The sequence below is a fragment of the Bombina bombina genome, chromosome 5 (assembly GCF_027579735.1).
Source record: "Bombina bombina isolate aBomBom1 chromosome 5, aBomBom1.pri, whole genome shotgun sequence".
Taxonomy (NCBI): domain Eukaryota; kingdom Metazoa; phylum Chordata; class Amphibia; order Anura; family Bombinatoridae; genus Bombina; species Bombina bombina.
The window spans coordinates 729,107,116-729,127,072 of record NC_069503.1 but is presented as its reverse complement, the minus strand read 5'-3'; the positions used below and the strand labels follow the sequence as shown (position 1 = coordinate 729,127,072).

Below are 19,957 nucleotides of genomic sequence, written 5' to 3'. Positions count from 1 at the left end.
ATATTCTGGAACTGAGAGCGATATTCAATGCTCTCAAAGCTTGGCCTCAGCTAGCGAGGGCCAAGTTCATACATCAACCATCAGGGGGGAACAAGGAGTTCCCTAGCGATGGAAGAAGTGACCAAAATCATTCTATGGGCGGAGTCTCACTCCTGCCACCTGTCTGCTATCCACATCCCAGGAGTGGAAAATTGGGAAGCGGATTTTCTGAGTCGTCAGACATTGCATCCGGGGGAGTGGGAACTCCATCCGGAAATCTTTGCCCAAGTCACTCAACCGTGGGGCATTCCAGACATGGATCTGATGGCCTCTCGTCAGAACTTCAGAGTTCCTTACTACGGGTACAGATCCAGGGATCCCAAGGCGGCTCTAGTGGATGCACTAGTAGCACCTTGGACCTTCAAACTAGCTTATGTGTTCCCGCCGTTTCCTCTCATCCCCAGGCTGGTAGCCAGGATCAATCAGGAGAGGGCGTCGGTGATTTTGATAGCTCCTGCGTGGCCACGCAGGACTTGGTATGCAGATCTGGTGAATATGTCATCGGCTCCACCATGGAAGCTACCTTTGAGAGACCTTCTTGTTCTAGGTCCGTTCGACCCACTCCAGCTGACTGCTTGGAGATTGAACGCTTGATCTTATCAAAGCGAGGGTTCTCAGATTCTGTTATTAATACTCTTGTTCAGGCCTGAAAGCCTGTAACCAGAAAAATTACCACATAATTTGGTATATCTGTTGGTGTGAATCTGCAGGATTCCCTTGGGACAAGGTTAAGATTCCTAAGAGTCTATCCTTCCTTCGAGAAGGATTGGAAAAAGGATTATCTGCAAGTTCCTTGATGGGACAGATTTCTGCCTTGTCTGTGTTACTTCACAAAAAGCTGGCAGCTGTGCCAGATGTTCTAGCCTTTGTTCAGGCTCTGGTTAGAATCAAGCCTGTTTACAAAATTTTGACTCCTCCTTGGAGTCTCAACCTAGTTCTTTCAGTTCTTCAGGGGGTTCCGTTTGAACCCTTACATTCCGTTGATATTAAGTTATTATCTTGGAAAGTTTTGTTTTTGGTTGCAATTTCTTCTGCTAGAAGAGTTTCAGAATTATCTGCTCTGCAGTGTTCTTCTCCTTATCTGGTGTTCCATGCAGATAAGGTGGTTTTGCGTACTAAACCTGGTTTTCTTCCAAAAGTTGTTTCTAACAAAAACATTAACCAGGAGATAGTTGTGCCTTCTTTGTGTCCTAATCCAGTTTCAAAGAAGGAACGTTTGTTGCACAACTTGGATGTAGTTCGTGCTCTCAAATTTTACTTAGCAGCTACTAAGGATTTCAGACAAACTTTGTCTTTGTTTGTTGTTTATTCTGGTAAACGGAGAGGTCAAAAAGCAACTTCTACCTCTCTCTCCTTCTGGATTAAAAGCATTATCCGATTGGCTTATGAGACTGCCGGACGGCAGCCTCCTGAAAGAATCACAGCTCACTCCACTAGGGCTGTGGCTTCCACATGGGCCTTCAAGAACGAGGCTTCTGTTGATCAGATATGTAAGGCAGCGACTTGGTCTTCACTGCACACTTTTTCTAAATTTTACAAATTTGATACTTTTGCTTCTTCTGAGGCTATTTTTGGGAGAAAGGTTTTGCAAGCCGTGGTGCCTTCCATTTAGGTGACCTGATTTGCTCCCTCCCTTCATCCGTGTCCTAAAGCTTTGGTATTGGTTCCCACAAGTAAGGATGACGCCGTGGACCGGACACACCTATGTTGGAGAAAACAGAATTTATGTTTACCTGATAAATTACTTTCTCCAACGGTGTGTCCGGTCCACGGCCCGCCCTGGTTTTTTTAATCAGGTCTGATAATTTATTTTCTTTAACTACAGTCACCACGGTAACATATGGTTTCTCCTATGCAAATATTCCTCCTTAACGTCGGTCGAATGACTGGGGTAGGCGGAGCCTAGGAGGGATCATGTGACCAGCTTTGCTGGGCTCTTTGCCATTTCCTGTTGGGGAAGAGAATATCCCACAAGTAAGGATGACGCCGTGGACCGGACACACCGTTGGAGAAAGTAATTTATCAGGTAAACATAAATTCTGTTTTTCTCCAAGAAGGTTTGGAAAAAGGATTGTCAGCTAGTTTCTTAAAGGGACAGATTTTTGCTCTGTCTATTCTTTTGCACTAGCGTCTGGCAGATGTTCCAGACGTTCAGGCATTTTGTCAGGCTTTAGTTTTAATCAAGCCTGTGTTTAAACCTGTTGCTCCACCATGGAGCTTAAAAACTTGGTTCTTAAGGTTCTTCAAGGAGTTCCGTTTGAACCTCTTCATTCCATAGATATCAAACTTTTATCTTGGAAAGTTCTTTTTTTTTTTTTTTTTTTTGGTAGCTATTTCCTCGGCTCGTAGAGTCTCTGAGCTATCTGCCTTACAATGTGATTCTCCTTATCTGATTTTTCATACGGATAAGGTAGTCCTGCGTACCAAACCTGGGTTCTTACCTAAGGTGGTATCTAACAAGAATATCAATCAAGAGATTGTGGTTCCATCCTTGTGTTACACAATTTGGACGTGGTCTGTGCTTTAAAGTTTTACTTACAAGTTACTAAAGATTTTCGTCAAACATCTGCTTTGTTTGTTGTCTACTCTGGACAGAGGAGAGGTCAAAAGGCTTTGGCAACCTCTTTTTCTTTTTGGCTAAGAAGCTTAATCCGCTTAGTTTATGAGACTGCTGGACAGCAGCCTCCTGAAAGGATTACAGCTCATTCCACTAGAGCTGTGGCTTCCACTTGGGCCTTTAAAAATGAGGCTTCTGTTGAACAGATTTGCAAGGCGGCGACTTGGTCTTCGCTTCATACTTTTTCAAAATTTTACAAATTTGATACTTTTGCTTCTTCGGAGGCTATATTTGGGGGAGAGGTTTTACAGGCAGTGGTTCCTTCCATTTAAGTTCCTGCCTTGTCCCTCCCTTCATCCGTGTACTTTAGCTTTGGTATTGGTATCCCACAAGTAATGGATGATCCGTGGACTGGATACACCTTACAAGAGAAAACACAATTTATGCTTACCTGATAAATTTATTTCTCTTGTGGTGTATCCAGTCCATGGCCCGCCCTGTCATTTTAAGGCAGGTAATTTTTAAATGTAAACTACAGTAACCACTACACCCTATGGTTCCTCCTTTCTCGGCTTGTTTTCGGTCGAATGACTGGCTATGACAGTTAGGGGAGGAGCTATATTACAGCTCTGCTGTGGGTGTCCTCTTGCAACTTCCTGTTGGGAATGAGAATATCCCACAAGTAATGGATGATCCGTGGACTGGATACACACCACAAGAGAAATAAATTTATCAGGTAAGCATAAATTGTGTTTTTTCATCAGGATAAGGCGGTTTTGAGGACTTCATTTAAACTTTTACCTAAGGTTGTGAATTCTAACATTATTAGAAAAATTGTTGTCCCTTCCTTGTGTCCTAATCCTAAGAATTCTTTGGAAAGATCCTTACATTCTTTGGATGTGGTGAGAGTTTGTAATATGTTGACGCTACTAAATATTTCAGGAAGACTTCTAGTCTATTTGTTATATTTTCTGGTCATAGGAAAGGTCAGAAGGCTTCTGCTATTTCCTTGGCTTCTTGGTTAAAGCTTTTGATTCTTCAAGCTTATTTGTAGTTGGGGCAGACCCCGCCTCAGAGAATTACATCTCGTTCTACGAGATCAGTTTCCACTTCGTGGGCTTTTAAGAATGAAGCTTCAGTTGATCAGATTTGCAAAGCAGCAACTTGGTCCTCTTTGCATACATTTACTAAAGCCTGCCGTTTTGATGTATTTGCTTCTTCAGAAGCAGTTTTGGTAGAAAAGTTCTTCTGGCAGCTGTTTCAGTTTGATTCTTCTGCTGATGTTTTAAGTTTTTCTTGTCATTAAAGAATAAACTTATAATTTGGGTTGTGGATTATTTTTTCAGCGGAAAATGGCTGTTTTTTTATTTTATCCCTCCCTCTATAGTGACTCTTGCGTGGAGTTCCACATCTTGGGTATTGATATCCCATACGTCACTAGCTCATGGACTCTTGCCAATTAATTGAAAGAAAACATAATTTATGTAAGAATTTACCTGATAAATTAATTTCTTTCATATTGGCAAGAGTCCATGAGGCCCACCCTTTTTATGGTGGTTTTGATTTTTTGTATAAAGCATAATTATTTCCAAATTCATTTGTTGATGCTTTTTTACTCCTTTCTTTATCACCCCACTACTTGGCTATTTGTTAAACTGAATTGTGGGTGTGGTGAGGGGTGTATTTATAGGCATTTTGAGTTTTGGGAAACTTTGCCCCTCCTGGTAGGATTGTATATCTCATACGTCACTAGCTCATGGAATCTTGCCAATATGAAAGAAATGAATTTATCAGGTAAATTCTTACATAAATTGTTATTAAAGCTTTTCTATTTCAACACAAGTCTTAATCTAAGTAATGAGCATGTAGAAGAATAATGCATTACAATGTGCGAGTGTTAAAGGGACAGTCAAGTCCAAATAAACTTTCATGAAAAAACCTTCCAATTTACTTTTCTCCAACATAGGTGTGTCCGGTCCACGGCGTCATCCTTACTTGTGGGATATTCTCTTCCCCAACAGGAAATGGCAAAGAGCCCAGCAAAGCTGGTCACATGATCCCTCCTAGGCTCCGCCTACCCCAGTCATTCTCTTTGCCGTTGTACAGGCAACATCTCCACGGAGATGGCTTAGAGTTTTTTAGTGTTTAACTTTTACCAAATTTTACAAGTTTGATACTTTTGCTTCTTCTGAGGCTATTTTTGGGAGAAAGGTTTTGCAAACCGTGGTGCCTTCCATTTAGGTGACCTGATTTGCTCCCTCCCTTCATCCGTGTCCTAAAGCTTTGGTATTGGTTCCCACAAGTAAGGATGACGCCATGGACCGGACACACCTATGTTGGAGAAAACAGAATTTATGTTTACCTGATAAATTACTTTCTCCAACGGTGTGTCCGGTCCACGGCCCGCCCTGGTTTTTTTAATCAGGTCTGATAATTTATTTTCTTTAACTACAGTCACCACGGTACCATATGGTTTCTCCTATGCAAATATTCCTCCTTAACGTCGGTCGAATGACTGGGGTAGGCGGAGCCTAGGAGGGATCATGTGACCAGCTTTGCTGGGCTCTTTGCCATTTCCTGTTGGGGAAGAGAATATCCCACAAGTAAGGATGACGCCGTGGACCGGACACACCGTTGGAGAAAGTAATTTATCAGGTAAACATAAATTCTGTTTTATCACCAATTTTGCTTTGTTCCCTTGGTATTCTTAGTTGAAAGCTAAACCTAGGAGGTTCATATGCTAATTTCTTAGACCTTGAAGACCGCCTTTTAATCTAAATGAGTTTTGACAGTTTTTCACCACTAGAAGAGGGTGTTAGATTATGTGTTTTATGTAGTTAACATTGAGCTCATGCACGTGAATTTAGCGGAGTGAGCCTTGATTGGCTAAAATGCAAGTCTGTCAAAAGAACTGAAATAAGGGGCAGTCTGCAGAGACTTAGATGCAAGGTAATTAGAGGTAAAATGTGAATTAAGAACTAGAGAGTGGGTAATTAAGGGATATCTTTCTTTTAAACCATAAATTCTGGTGTTGACTGTCACTTTAACATTATATAATATATGGTAGTTTTTTTAAAGACGGTAAACAAATGTTGTCCTGCAGTAGCCATAATATGTTCTGCTTGCCTTTTAGGTTCTGGTTTCCAGTTTGGAGGCAACACAAACTTCAATTTTGCCAGTGGAGCTTCCTCAGGAGTCTTTACTTTTGGTTCCAGCTCAGCTGGAGCCTCAACGCAACCTGCACAGTCAGGTTTTATGTTTAACCAGACGCCAACATTCAATTTGGGGTAAGGAGACTTATCTTTTACGGCTCTACTAGCTTGAGCCTCACAGTAATTTGCTTAACCAGAGAATAGAAATCGGTTTTATGAAAATCCAAACCAGTCATCTGTTGTATAATATTGTAATTAGAGCTTGTAATTGGTCCTCTAACGGAAACTCTCTGCTTTTGTGTTAAGATTTGTGAATATGTAGTAATATATGCTAATATTTCTCTTGTTCTTAGTACACAAAACAGGAGATAATTCTAGTCATATGGAGACAAAAAAACACTGAGGATATGAAAGCCAAAAATGTTCTTTTCCATTTAAGTCTACTTCTATTATCAAATTTGCTTCGTTCCAATGATATTTTGTATTGAAAATATACGCATGATTTAGGCATCTGGAGCACTACATGGCAGGAAATACTGCCATCTTTTGTTTTTTAAAATGAATAACATACTTTTAAAAACTGCTGCCATATAGTGCTCCAGAAATGGGCCGGCTCCAAAGCCTACATCCCTGCTTTCCTTCCATAAGGCAGGGGAGAGTCCACGACTTCATTCCTTACTGTTGGGAAATACACCTGGCCACCAGGAGGAGACAGACCTCCCAGCCAAAAGCTTAAATATCCCTCCCACTTCACCTATCCCCTAGTCATTCTTTGCCTTTCGTCACTATAGGAGGTGTCAGAGAAGTGTCAGAAGATTTGGATAGTCATTTAATGGGTATGTTCCCTTTGAGAAAGGACTGGAGTTTTAAGTAATAATGTTAACCTCTCAGTGAGAGTATTGATGAAAGTTCGAGTCTGGAGATGCAGGAAAAGTTTTCTTTTTTTAAGACACGATGAGTCCATGGATCATCTTAATTACTAATGGGATATTCACCTCCTGGTCAGCAGGAGGAGGCAAAGAGCACCACAGCAGAGCTGTTAAATAGCTCCTACCATCCCTCCCACTCCAGTCATTCTCTTTGCCTACGTTAGTGATAGGAAGAGGTAAAGTGAGGTGTTACTATAGATTCTTCAATCAAGAGTTTATTATTTTTAAAGTAGTGCAAGATTGTGCTGCTTTGTTCTAGGGTGTAGCCGTAGTCAATATCAGTCTCTACAGTAGATCTTTGGTGGCTTTAGAGCAATGGGAACTTGTGGGACATAATTCTCACTGCGCCTCCCATGTATTTCATGCTGCTCTATATCCTATAGTCTGAGGTGAAGATTACTCAGCACTTTCTCCACAGGTCGATGTGAGGGAGAGGACCTCTCAAGCCTGTGAAGCTGCCTTGCTGTAGGCAGAAGTTCAACGTAAGTGCGAACTTTAATATTTTCTGGGGACATAAAAACACTTAGAAGTAAGTGAGCACTACATTACTGGAGAATCACATAATCAAGGGCTAAGATAACAAATAGGGCTCTTTATTGTGATGGGACACGTAAACTCTCCTAGATAGAGAGGACTATTGGCAGCTATTTTTATGCAGGCACTGGGGCAGGACAGGAGTCCATTTTAGTTTATGGCTCTGAGGGTGTCTCCCGGTAGTTTTAACTTAGAAATATACCGACTGGGACATGGTTCCGTTTTTGGCTACGTCCAGGATGGGCGGATCTTAGTGCTGCGCGGCCATGACCATAAGGTTCTGAGGGTTTCTCCCGTCGGTTTTAACATTGAAATATACCGACCGGGAGATGGTACCGTTAAAGCAACGCCCACGATGGGCAGATCTTAGTGCTGCGCGACACTTTCTCTGCGCTTAGATTGTGAGATTCAGAATTAGCCATCTGCGCAATCTGACCTAATAAGGAACAGCGTTGGCGCATAGACGGGCTTTGCAAGAACCGGAGGAACGTTTTTTTCCTTCTGCTACGTTCCGGATCGTTGCTGATTTAAAATAAAGGCAGAATAGCCCTGGTGCAGAGTGGCAGTTAGGCACCTCAGCAAGTTGTTGAGGTGTTTAGATAAGTCCTAAAATTGTGCACATATAATTTATCAGACTCCGTAAAATAGTTACATGTTTAAATCTTAGAGTCAGTAACGTTTTTTTCTTCAAATTTTTTTTACATAGTAACATTGTCGATGAGGTTGAAAAAAAGACCGAAGTCCATCGAGTTCAACCTATACAAATCTAAAATATATACAAAAAGCTCCAGTTAAACTTAAATAATCCCACTAAAAGGTGACCCATTTAATACTAGCAATCATATCCATGAATTTTGTTTATAGACAGAAATGTATCCAAATAATTTTTAAATGTATCTAGGGTATTGGCATTCACTACCTCCTTTGGTATTGAGTTCCAAAATTTTATTGCTCTTACAGTGAAAAAAACGTTTCCGTTGCAGGAGATTAAATCTCCTTTCCTCCAACCTTAAATTGTGACCTCTGGTCACAAACAATTTTATTGGAATAAACAGCACTTCTGCCATCTCTGTATATGGGCCTTGAATATATTTATATAAAGTAATCATGTCACCTCTTAAGCGCCTTTTTTTCTAAAGAAAACAGACCCAGTTTGGCTAGCGTCTCCTCATAGGTTAAATTCTCCAAACCCCTTATTAGCTTTGTGGCCCTTCTCTGAACTTTTTCTAGTTTTGCAATATCTTTTTTTTGCGATCCCCAGAACTGCACTCCATACTCAAGGTGAGGTCTTACCAGGGCTTTAAATAGTGACAGAATTATGCTTTCCTCCCTTGAGTCAATGCCTCTTTTAATACATGCTAGTATCTTATTAACCTTTGAAGCCGCTGCCCTGCATTGTGCACCCATCTTTAGCTTGTTATCTATTACTACTCCCAAATCCCTTTCCTCCTGTGTTTGGCTAAGTCTTGTCCCATTTAAATAATACGTTGCCTGCTTATTTTTACTTCCAAAATGTAAAACCTTGCATTTTCCCGTATTAAAGTTCATTTCTTTTGCAAGATGTACCGAGTCCACTGATTCATCCTAACTTGTGGGATATTGTCCTTCCTGACAGGAAGTAGCAAAGAGAGCACCACAGCAGAGCTGTCTATATAGCTCCCCCCTTAACTCCACCCCCCCAGTCATTCTCTTTGCTGGGTCTAAGCAGGAAGGGTAAAGAGAAGAGGTGTTAAATATCTTTTCTCCAACATTGGTGTGTCCTGTCCACGGCGTCATCCTTACTTGTGGGAATATCTCTTCCCCAACAGGAAATGGCAAAGAGTCCCAGCAAAGCTGGCCATATAGTCCCTCCTAGGCTCCGCCCACCCCAGTCATTCTCTTTGCCGTTGCACAGGCAACATCTCCACGGAGATGGTTAAGAGTTTTTGGTGTTTAAATGTAGTTTTTTATTCTTCTATCAAGTGTTTGTTATTTTAAAATAGTGCTGGTATGTACTATTTACTCTGAAACAGAAAAGGATGAAGATTTCTGTTTGTGAGAGGAAGATGATTTTAGCAGACAGTTACTAAAATCGATTGCTGTTTCCACATAGGACTGTTGAGATGAAGTAACTTCAGTTGGGGGAAACAGCAGACTTTTCTGCTTAAGGTATGACTAGACATATTTCTGACAAGACTGTGTAATGCTGGAAGGCTGTCATTTCCCCTCATGGGGACCGGTAAGCCATTTTCTTAGTCAAACAAACAGAATAAAGGGCTTAATATGGGCTATAAAACTGGTAGACACTTTTATGGGCTAAATCGATTGCTTTATTTGGACATTTTATACATGTTTATGCTGATAATTCACATTTATAAACTTGGGGAACGTTTTTTAACGGCAGGCACTATGTTAGACACCTTTTCCAGTCAGGGAGGACCTTCCCAGTTGTAGGCTGAGCCTCATTTTCGCGCCATTACTGCGCAGTTGTTTTTGAGAGCAAGACATGCAGATGCATGTGTGAGGATCTGAAAGTAGCTGGAAAAGTTTCTAGAAGGCGTCATTTGGTATCGTATTCCCCTCTGGGCTTGGTTGTGTCACATCAAAGGCTGTAGCTGGGACTGTATAGGGGTTAAATTTGTAAACGGCTCCGGTTCTGTTATTTTAAGGGTTAAAGCTCTGAAAATTGGTGTGCAATACTCTTAATGCTTTAAGACACTGTGGTGAAATTTTGGTAATTTTTGAACAATTCCTTCATACTTTTTCACATATTCAGTAATAAAGTGTTTCTGTTTAAAATTTAAAGTGACAGTAACGGTTTTGTTTTAAAACGGTTTTTGTGCTTTGACAAGTTTAAGCCTGTTTAACATGTCTGTGCCTTCGGATAAGCTATGTTCTATATGTATGAAAGCCAATGTGTCTCCCCATTTAAATTTGTGTGATAATTGTGCCATAGCGTCCAAACAAAGTAAGGACAGTACTGCCACAGATAATGAAATTGCCCAAGATGATTCCTCAGATGAGGGGAGTAGACATGATACTACATCATCTCCTACTGTGTCTACACCAGTTTTGCCCACGCAGGAGGCCCCTAGTACATCTAGCGTGCCAATGCTTATTATCATGCAACAATTGACGGCTGTAATGGATAACTTCATAGCAAATATTTTATCCAAAATGCCTGCATATCAGAGAAAGCGCGATTGCTCTGTTTTAAACACTGAAGAGCAGGAGGGCGCTGATAATTGTTCTGTCATACCCTCACATCAATCTGAAGTGCCCATGAGGGAGGTTTTGTCAGATGGGGAAATTTCAGATTCAGGAAAAATTTCTCAACAAGCTGAACCTGATGTTGTGACATTTAAATTTAAATTAGAACATCTCCGCGCACTGCTTAAGGAGGTGTTATCTACTCTGGATGATTGACACAACTTGGTCATTCCAGAGAAATTATGCAAGATGGACAAGTTTCTAGAGGTTCCGGTGCACCCCGACGCTTTTCCTATACCCAAGCGGGTGGCGGACATAGTGAATAAGGAGTGGGAGAAGCCCGGCATACCTTTTTGTTCTCCCCCCCCCCCCCCCCCCCCCTATATTTAAGAAATTATTTCCTATGGTCGACCCCAGAAAGGACTTATGGCAGACAGTCCCTAAGGTCGAGGGGGCAGTTTCTACTCTAAACAAGCGCACTACTATTCCTATCGAGGATAGCTGTGCTTTCAAAGATCCTATGGATAAAAAATTGGAAGGTTTGCTTAAAAAGATTTTTGTATAGCAAGGTTATCTTCTACAACCCATTTCGTGCATTGTTCCTGTCACTACAGCAGCGTGGTTCTGGTTCGAGGAACTAGAAAAGTCGCTCAGTAGAGAGACTCCATATGAGGAGGTTATGGACAGAGTTCACGCACTTAAGTTGGCTAACTTTTTAGATGCCGCTTTGCAATTAGCTAGATTAGCGGCGAAAAATTCAGGGTTTGCAATTGTGGCGCGCAGAGTGCTTTGGCTAAAGTCTTGGTCAGCGGATGTATCATCCAAGACAAAATTGCTTAACATCCCTTTCAAAGGTAAAACTCTATTTGGACCAGAATTGAAAGAGATTATCTCAGACATCACTGGGGGAAAGGGCCACGCCCTTCCACAAGATAGGCCTTTCAAGGCCAAGAATAAGTCTAATTTTCGTTCCTTTCGCAATTTCAGGAACGGACCGGCCTCTAATTCTGCATCCTCTAAGCAAGAGGGTAATGCCTCACAGCCCAAACCAGCCTGGAAACCTATGCAAGGCTGGAACAAGGGTAAGCAGGCCAAGAAGCCTGCTGCTGCTAACAAAACAGCATGAAGGAGTAGCCCCCGATCCGGGACCGGATCTAGTAGGGGGCAGACTCTCTCTCTTTGCTCAGGCTTGGGCAAGAGATGTTCAGGATCCCTGGGCACTAGAAATAGTTTCTCAGGGTTATCTTCTAGAATTCAGGGAACTACCCCCAAGGGGAAGGTTCCACATGTCTCACTTATCCTTAAACCAAATAAAGAGACAGGCGTTCTTACATTGTGTAGAAGACCTGTTAAAAATGGGAGTGATACACCCAGTTCCAATAAAGGAACAAGTAATGGGATTTTATTCAAATCTGTTCGTAGTTCCCAAAAAAGAGGGAACCTTCAGACCAATTTTGGATTTGAAGATCCTAAACATATTTCTCAGGGTACCATCGTTCAAGATGGAAACCATTCGAACGATTCTACCCACTATCCAGGAAGGTCAATTTATGACTACCTTGGATCTAAAGGATGCGTACCTACATTTTCCTATCCACAAAGAACATCATCAGTTCCTAAGGTTCGCCTTTCTGGACAAACATTACCAGTTTGTGGCCCTCCCATTCGGGTTAGCCACTGCTCCAAGGATTTTCACAAAGGTACTCGGGTCCCTTCTAGCGGTTCTAAGACCGAGGGGCATTGCAGTAGTACCATACTTGGACAACATTCTAATACAAGCGTCGTCCCTGTCAAAAGCAAAGGCTCATACAGACATCGTTCTGGCCTTTCTCAGATCACACGGATGGAAGGTGAACATAGAAAAAAGTTCTCTGTCTCCGTCAACAAGAGTTCCCTTCTTGGGAACAATAATAGATTCCTTAGAAATGAGGATTTTTCTGACAGAGGTCAGAAAGTCAAAACTTCTAAGCACTTGTCAAGTTCTTCATTCTGTTCCACGTCCTTCCATAGCGCAGTGCATGGAAGTAGTAGGGTTGATGGTTGCAGCAATGGACATAGTTCCTTTTGCACGAATTCATCTAAGACCATTACAACTGTGCATGCTCAAACAGTGGAATGGGGACTATACAGACTTGTCTCCAATGATTCAAGTAGATCAGAAGACCAGAGATTCACTCCGTTGGTGGCTGACCCTGGACCATCTATCCCAGGGAATGAGCTTCCGCAGACCAGAGTGGGTCATTGTCACGACCGACGCCAGTCTAGTGGGCTGGGGCGCGCTCTGGGAATCCCTGAAAACTCAGGGACTATGGTCTCGGGAAGAGTCTCTTCTCCCGATAAACATTCTGGAACTAAGAGCGATCTTCAATGCACTCAGGGCTTGGCCTCAGCTAGCAAAGGCCAGATTCATAAGATTCCAATCAGACAACATGACAACTGTTGCGTATATCAATCATCAGGGGGGAACAAGGAGTTCCCTGGCGATGAAAGAAGTGACCAAAATAATACAATGGGCGGAGGATCACTCCTGCCACCTATCTGCGATCCACATCCCAGGTGTGGAAAACTGGGAAGCGGATTATCTGAGTCGTCAGACATTCCATCCGGGGGAGTGGGAACTCCACCCAGAGATTTTTGCCCAACTAACTTAATTATGGGGCATTCCAGACATGGATCTGATCGCGTCTCGTCAGAACTTCAAGGTTCCTTGCTACGGGTCCAGATCCAGGGATCCCAAGGCAACTCTAGTAGATGCACTAGTAGCACCTTGGACCTTCAACCTAGCTTATGTATTTCCACCGTTTCCTCTCATTCCCAGGCTGGTAGCCAGGATCAAACAGGAGAGGGCCTCGGTGATCTTGATAGCTCCTGCATGGCCACGCAGAACTTGGTATGCAGACCTAGTGAATATGTCATCGGTTCCACCATGGAAGCTACCTTTGAGACAGGACCTTCTTGTTCAGGGTCCATTCGAACATCCAAATCTAGTCTCCCTCCAGCTGACAGCTTGGAGATTGAACGCTTGATTCTATCAAAGCGTGGGTTTTCAGATTCTGTGATAGATACTCTGGTTCAGGCCAGAAAACAGGTAACTAGAAAGATTTACCATAAAATATGGAAAAGATATATCTGTTGGGGTGAATCCAAAGGATTCCCATGGAATAAGATTAAAATTCCTAAGATTCTCTCCTTTCTACAAGAAGGTTTGGAGAAAGGATTATCTGCAAGTTCTCTAAAAGGACAGATCTCTGCTTTATCTGTCTTACTACGCAAAAGACTGGCAGCTGTGCCAGATGTTCAAGCATTTGTTCAGGCTCTGGTTAGGATCAAGCCTGTTTACAGACCTTTGACTCCTCCCTGGAGTCTAAATCTAGTTCTTTCAGTTCTTCAAGGGGTTCCGTTTGAACCTTTACATTCCATAGATATTAAGTTACTATCTTGGAAAGTTTTGTTTTTGGTTGCTATTTCTTCTGCTAGAAGAGTTTCAGAGTTATCTGCTTTGCAGTGTTCTCCGCCTTTTCTGGTGTTCCATGCAGATAAGGTGGTTTTGCGTACTAAGCCTGGTTTTCTTCCAAAGGTTGTTTCTAACAAGAATATTAACCAGGAGATAGTTGTACCTTCTTTATGTCCGAATCCAGTTTCAAAGAAGGAACGTTTGTTACACAATTTGGACGTAGTCAGTGCTCTAAAATTCTATTTAGAGGCTACAAAGGATTTCAGACAAACATCTTCTTTGTTTGTTGTTTATTCTGGTAAAAGGAGAGGTCAAAAAGCGACTTCTACCTCTTTCCTTTTGGCTTAAAAGCATCATCCGATTGGCTTACGAGACTGCCGGACGGCAGCCTCCTGAAAGAATCACAGCTCACTCCACTAGGGCTGTGGCTTCCACATGGGCCTTCAAGAACGAGGCTTCTGTTGACCAGATATGTAAGGCAGCGACTTGGTCTTCACTGCACACTTTTGCCAAATTTTACAAATTTGATACTTTTGCTTCTTCGGAGGCTATTTTTGGGAGAAAGGTTTTGCAAGCCGTGGTGCCTTCCGTTTAGGTAACCTGATTTGCTCCCTCCCTTCATCCGTGTCCTAAAGCTTTGGTATTGGTTCCCACAAGTAAGGATGACGCCGTGGACCGGACACACCAATGTTGGAGAAAACAGAATTTATGCTTACCTGATAAATTACTTTCTCCAACGTTGTGTCCGGTCCACGGCCCGCCCTGGTTTTTTAATCAGGTCTGATGAATTATTTTCTCTAACTACAGTCACCACGGTACCATATGGTTTCTCCTATATTTTTCCTCCTGTCAGTCGGTCGAATGACTGGGGTGGGCGGAGCCTAGGAGGGACTATATGGCCAGCTTTGCTGGGACTCTTTGCCATTTCCTGTTGGGGAAGAGATATTCCCACAAGTAAGGATGACGCCATGGACCGGACACACCGTTGGAGAAAGTAATTTATCAGGTAAGCATAAATTCTGTTTTTTTGGTGTGAATCCAAAGGCTACTCATGGAGTAAGATCAGGATTCCTAGGATTTTGTCTTTTCTCCAAGAAGGATTGGAGAAAGGATTGTCCGCTAGTTCCTTAAAAGGGAGGGAATCTGTTGGCGCTCTACAAATAACCAATAATAATAATAATAAGGGACAGATATCTGCTTTGTTTATTCTGTTGCACAAGAGTCTGGCAGATGTCCCAGACGTTCGGGCTTTTTGTCAGGCTTTATTTAGAATTAAGCCTGTTTAAACCTGTTGCTCCGCCATGTAGTCTCAATTTAGTAATTAAAGTTCTTCAGGGGCTTCCGTTTGAACCCATGCATTCCATAGATATTAAGCTTCTATCTTGGAAAGTTCTATTTCTAGTTGCTATCTCTTCAGCTCGAAGAGTTTCTGAACTATCTGCATTACAATGTGACTCGCCTTATCTTGTTTTCCATGCTGATAAGGTGGTTTTGCGTACCAAACCTGGGTTCCTCCCTAAGGTTGTTTCCAACAGGAATATCAATCAGGAAATTGTTGTTCCTTCACTGTGTCCTAATCCTTCTAAGAAGGGACCGTCTGTTGCACAACTTGGACGTGGTTCGTGCCTTGAAGTTTTATTTGCAGGCAACCAAAGATTTTCACCAATCATCTTCTTTGTTTGTTGTCTATGCTGGAAAGCGTAGAGGTCAAAAGGCTACGGCTACCTCTCTTTCCTTTTGGCTGAAGAGCATCATCCATTTGGCTTATGAGACTGCTGGACAGCAGCCTCCTGAAAGAATTACAGCTCACTCCACTAGAGCGGTGGCTTCCACATGGGCTTTTAAAAATTCTGTTGAACAGATTTGTAAGGCTGCGACTTGGTCTTCGCTTCATACCTTTTACAAATTTGATACTTTTGCTTTTTCGGAGGCTATTTTTGGGAGAAATTTTTTGCAAACAGTGGTGCCTTCCGTTTAGGTTCCTGTCTTGTCCCTCCCTTCATCAGTGTCCTAAAGCTTTGGTATTGGTATCCCACAAGTTAGGATGAAGCCGTGGACTCGGTACATCTTGCAAAAGAAAACAGAATTTATGCTTACCTGATAAATTTCTTTCTTTCTCCAACATAGGTGTGTCCGGTCCACGGCGTCATCCTTACTTGTGGGATATTCTCTTCCCCAACAGGAAATGGCAAAGAGCCCAGCAAAGCTGGTCACATGATCCCTCCTAGGCTCCGCCTTCCCCAGTCATTCTCTTTGCCGTTGCACAGGCAACATCTCCACGGAGATGGCTCAGAGTTTTTTGGTGTTTAAATGTAGTTTTTATTCTTCAATCAAGAGTTTATTTTAAAATAGTGCTGGTATGTACTATTTACTCTGAAACAGAAAAGAGATGAAGATTTCTGTTTGTATGAGGAAAATGATTTTAGCAACCGTTACTAAAATCGATGGCTGTTTCCACACAGGACTGTTGAGAGGAATTAACTTCAGTTGGGGGAAACAGTGAGCAGACTTTGGCTGCTTGAGGTATGACACATTTCTAACAAGACTTGGTAATGCTGGAAGCTGTCATTTTCCCTATGGGATCCGGTAAGCCATTTTCTTAATTTTCAATATAAGAATACAAGGGCTTCACAAGGGCTTTAAAGACTGGTAGACATTTTTCTGGGCCAAAACGATTACTATATAAGCATGTTTAATGGTTTATAACTTAGGAGAGTTATTTTAATCTTGGCAAATTGTTAAAAAAACGGACAGGCACTGTATTGGACACCTTTTTCACTGGGGGCCTTTTCTAGTCATAGGCAGAGCCTCGTTTTCGCGCCACTAATGCGCAGTTGTTTTTGAGAAGCAAGGCATGCAGATGCATGTGTGAGGAGCTCAGATCCACTGAAAAAGCTTATTGAAGGCGTCATTTGGTATCGTATTCCCCTCTGGGCTTGGTTGGGTCTCAGCAAAGCAGATACCAGGGACTGTATAGGGGTTAAATGTAAAAACGGCTCCGGTTCCGTTATTTTAAGAGTTAAAGCTTTCAAATTTGGTGTGCAATACTTTTAAGGCTTTATGACACTGTGGTGAAATTTTGGTGAATTTTGAACATTTCCTTCATACTTTTGCGTATATTCAGTAAAAAAGTGTGTTCAGTTTAAAATTTAAAGAGACAGTAACGGTTTTATTTTAAAACGTTTTTTGTGCTTTGTTACCAAGTTTATGCCTATTAACATGTCTGAACTATCAGATAGACGATGTTCTGTATGTTCGGAAGCCAAGGTTCCTATCCATTTAAATATATGTGATAAATGTGACAAACAAAGTAGGGACAATGATACCACTGATAATAATGTTGCCCAAAACGATTCCTTAAGTGAGGGGAGTAAGCATGGTACTGCATCATCCCCTTCTATGTCTACACCAGTCTTGCCCACTCAGGAGGCCCCTAGTACATCTAGTGCGCCAATCCTCCTTACTATGCAACAATTAACGGCTGTAATGGATAATTCTATTAAAAACATTTTAGCCAAAATACCCACTTATCAGCGAAAGCGCGACTGCTCTGTTTTAGATACTGAAGAGCATGAGGACGCTGATGATAATGGTTCTGACATGCCCTTACACCAGTCTGAAGGGGCCAGGGAGGTTTTGTCTGAGGGAGAAATTTCAGATTCAGGAAAAATTTCTCAACAGGCTGAACCTGATGTTATTACATTTAAATTTAAATTGGAACATCTCCGCGCTCTGCTTAAGGAGGTGTTATCTACTCTGGATGATTGTGACAATTTGGTCATTCCAGAGAAATTATGTAAAATGGACAGGTTCCTAGAGGTCCCGGTGCCCCCCGAAGCTTTTCCTATACCCAAGCGGGTGGCGGACATTGTAAATAAAGAATGGGAAAGGCCCGGCATACCTTTTGTCCCTCCCCCTATATTTAAAAAATTATTTCCTATGGTCGACCCCAGGAAGGACTTATGGCAGACAGTCCCCAAGGTCGAGGGGGCGGTTTCTACTCTAAACAAACGCACCACTATCCCTATAGAAGATAGTTGTGCTTTTAAAGATCCTATGGACAAAACATTAGAGGGTTTGCTTAAAAAGATGTTTGTTCAGCAAGGTTACCTTCTACAACCAATTTCATGCATTGTTCCTGTCACTACAGCAGCGTGTTTCTGGTTCGAGGAACTAGAAAAGTCGCTCAATCAAGCATCCTCTTATGAGGAGGTTATGGGCAGAGTTCAAGCACTTAAGTTGGCTAACTCTTTTACCTTAGACGCCACTTTGCAATTAGCTAGATTAGCGGCGAAAAATTCAGGGTTTGCTATTGTGGCGCGCAGAGCGCTTTGGCTAAAGTCTTGGTCAGCGGATGCGTCCTCCAAGAACAAATTGCTTAACATTCCTTTCAAGGGGAAAACGCTGTTTGGCCCTGACTTGAAAGAGATTATTTCAGATATCACTGGGGGTAAGGGCCACGCCCTTCCTCAGGATAGGTCTTTTAAGGCTAAAAATAAACCAAATTTTCGTCCCTTTCGCAGAAACAGACCAGCCTCAAGTTCTACATCCTCTAAGCAAGAGGGTAATACTTCTCAAACCAAGCCAGCCTGGAGGCCAATGCAAGGCTGGAACAAAGGTAAGCAGGTCAAGAAACCTGCCACTGCTACCAAGACAGCATGAGATGTTGGCCCCCGATCCGGGACCGGATCTGGTGGGGGGCAGACTTTCTCTCTTCGCTCAGGCTTGGGCAAGAGATGTTCTGGATCCTTGGGCGCTAGAAATAGTCTCCCAAGGTTATCTTCTGGAATTCAAGGAGCTACCCCCAAGGGGAAGGTTCCACAGGTCTCAATTGTCTTCAGACCACATAAAGACAGGCATTCTTACATTGTGTAGAAGACCTGTTAAAAATGGGAGTGATTCATCCTGTTCCATTAGGAGAACAAGGGATGGGATTCTACTCCAATCTGTTCATAGTTCCCAAAAAAGAGGGAACATTCAGACCAATCTTAGATCTCAAGATCCTAAACAAATTTCTCAAGGTTCCATCGTTCAAAATGGAAACCATTCGGACAATTCTTCCTACCATCCAGGAAGGTCAATTCATGACCACGGTGGATTTAAAGGATGCGTATCTACATATTCCTATCCACAAGGAACATCATCGGTTCCTAAGGTTCGCCTTTCTGGACAAGCATTACCAGTTTGTGGCACTTCCATTCGGATTAGCCACTGCTCCAAGAATTTTCACAAAGGTACTAGGGTCCCTTCTAGCGGTACTAAGACCAAGGGGCATTGCAGTAGTACCTTACTTGGACAACATACTGATTCAAGCGTCGTCTCTACCACAAGCAAAGGCTCATACGGACATTGTCCTGGCCTTTCTCAGATCTCACGGGTGGAAAGTGAACGTAGAAAAAAGTTCTCTATCTCCGTCAACAAGAGTTCCCTTCTTGGGAACAATAATAGACTCCTTAGAAATGAGGATTTTTCTGACAGAGGCCAGAAAATCAAAACTTCTAAGCTCTTGTCAAGTACTTCATTCTGTTCTTCTTCCTTCCATAGCGCAGTGCATGGAAGTAATAGGTTTGATGGTCGCGGCAATGGACATAGTTCCTTTTGCGCGAATTCATCTAAGACCATTACAACTGTGCATGCTAAGTCAGTGGAATGGGGATTATACAGACTTGTCTCCGACGATACAAGTAGATCAGAGGACCAGAGATTCACTCCGTTGGTGGCTGACCCTGGACAACCTGTCACAAGGGATGAGCTTCCGCAGACCAGAGTGGGTCATTGTCACGACCGATGCCAGTCTGGTGGGCTGGGGCGCGGTCTGGGAACCCCTGAAAGCTCAGGGACTTTGGTCTCGGGAAGAATCTCTTCTCCCGATAAATATTCTGGAACTGAGAGCGATATTCAATGCTCTCAAGGCTTGGCCTCAGCTAGCAAAGGCCAAATTCATACGGTTTCAATCAGACAACATGACGACTGTTGCGTATATCAACCATCAGGGGGGAACAAGGAATTTCCTGGCGATGGAAGAAGTGACCAAAATAATTCATTGGGCGGAGACTCACTCCTTCCACTTGTCTGCAATCCACATCCCAGGAGTGGAAAATTG

General features: G+C 42.5%; 1 protein-coding gene across 1 annotated transcript in view; it reads left to right on the top strand.

Moving 5' to 3' along the window:
* The window catches only part of NUP153 (nucleoporin 153), a 798,292-nt gene that overhangs the window by 741,136 nt on the left and 37,199 nt on the right, over positions 1 to 19,957 (top strand). Inside the window, exon 18 of the mRNA XM_053715838.1 lies at positions 5,730 to 5,883. Within this exon, the coding sequence (XP_053571813.1) occupies positions 5,730 to 5,883 (154 nt within the window). The remainder of the gene's footprint in view (positions 1 to 5,729; positions 5,884 to 19,957) is intronic.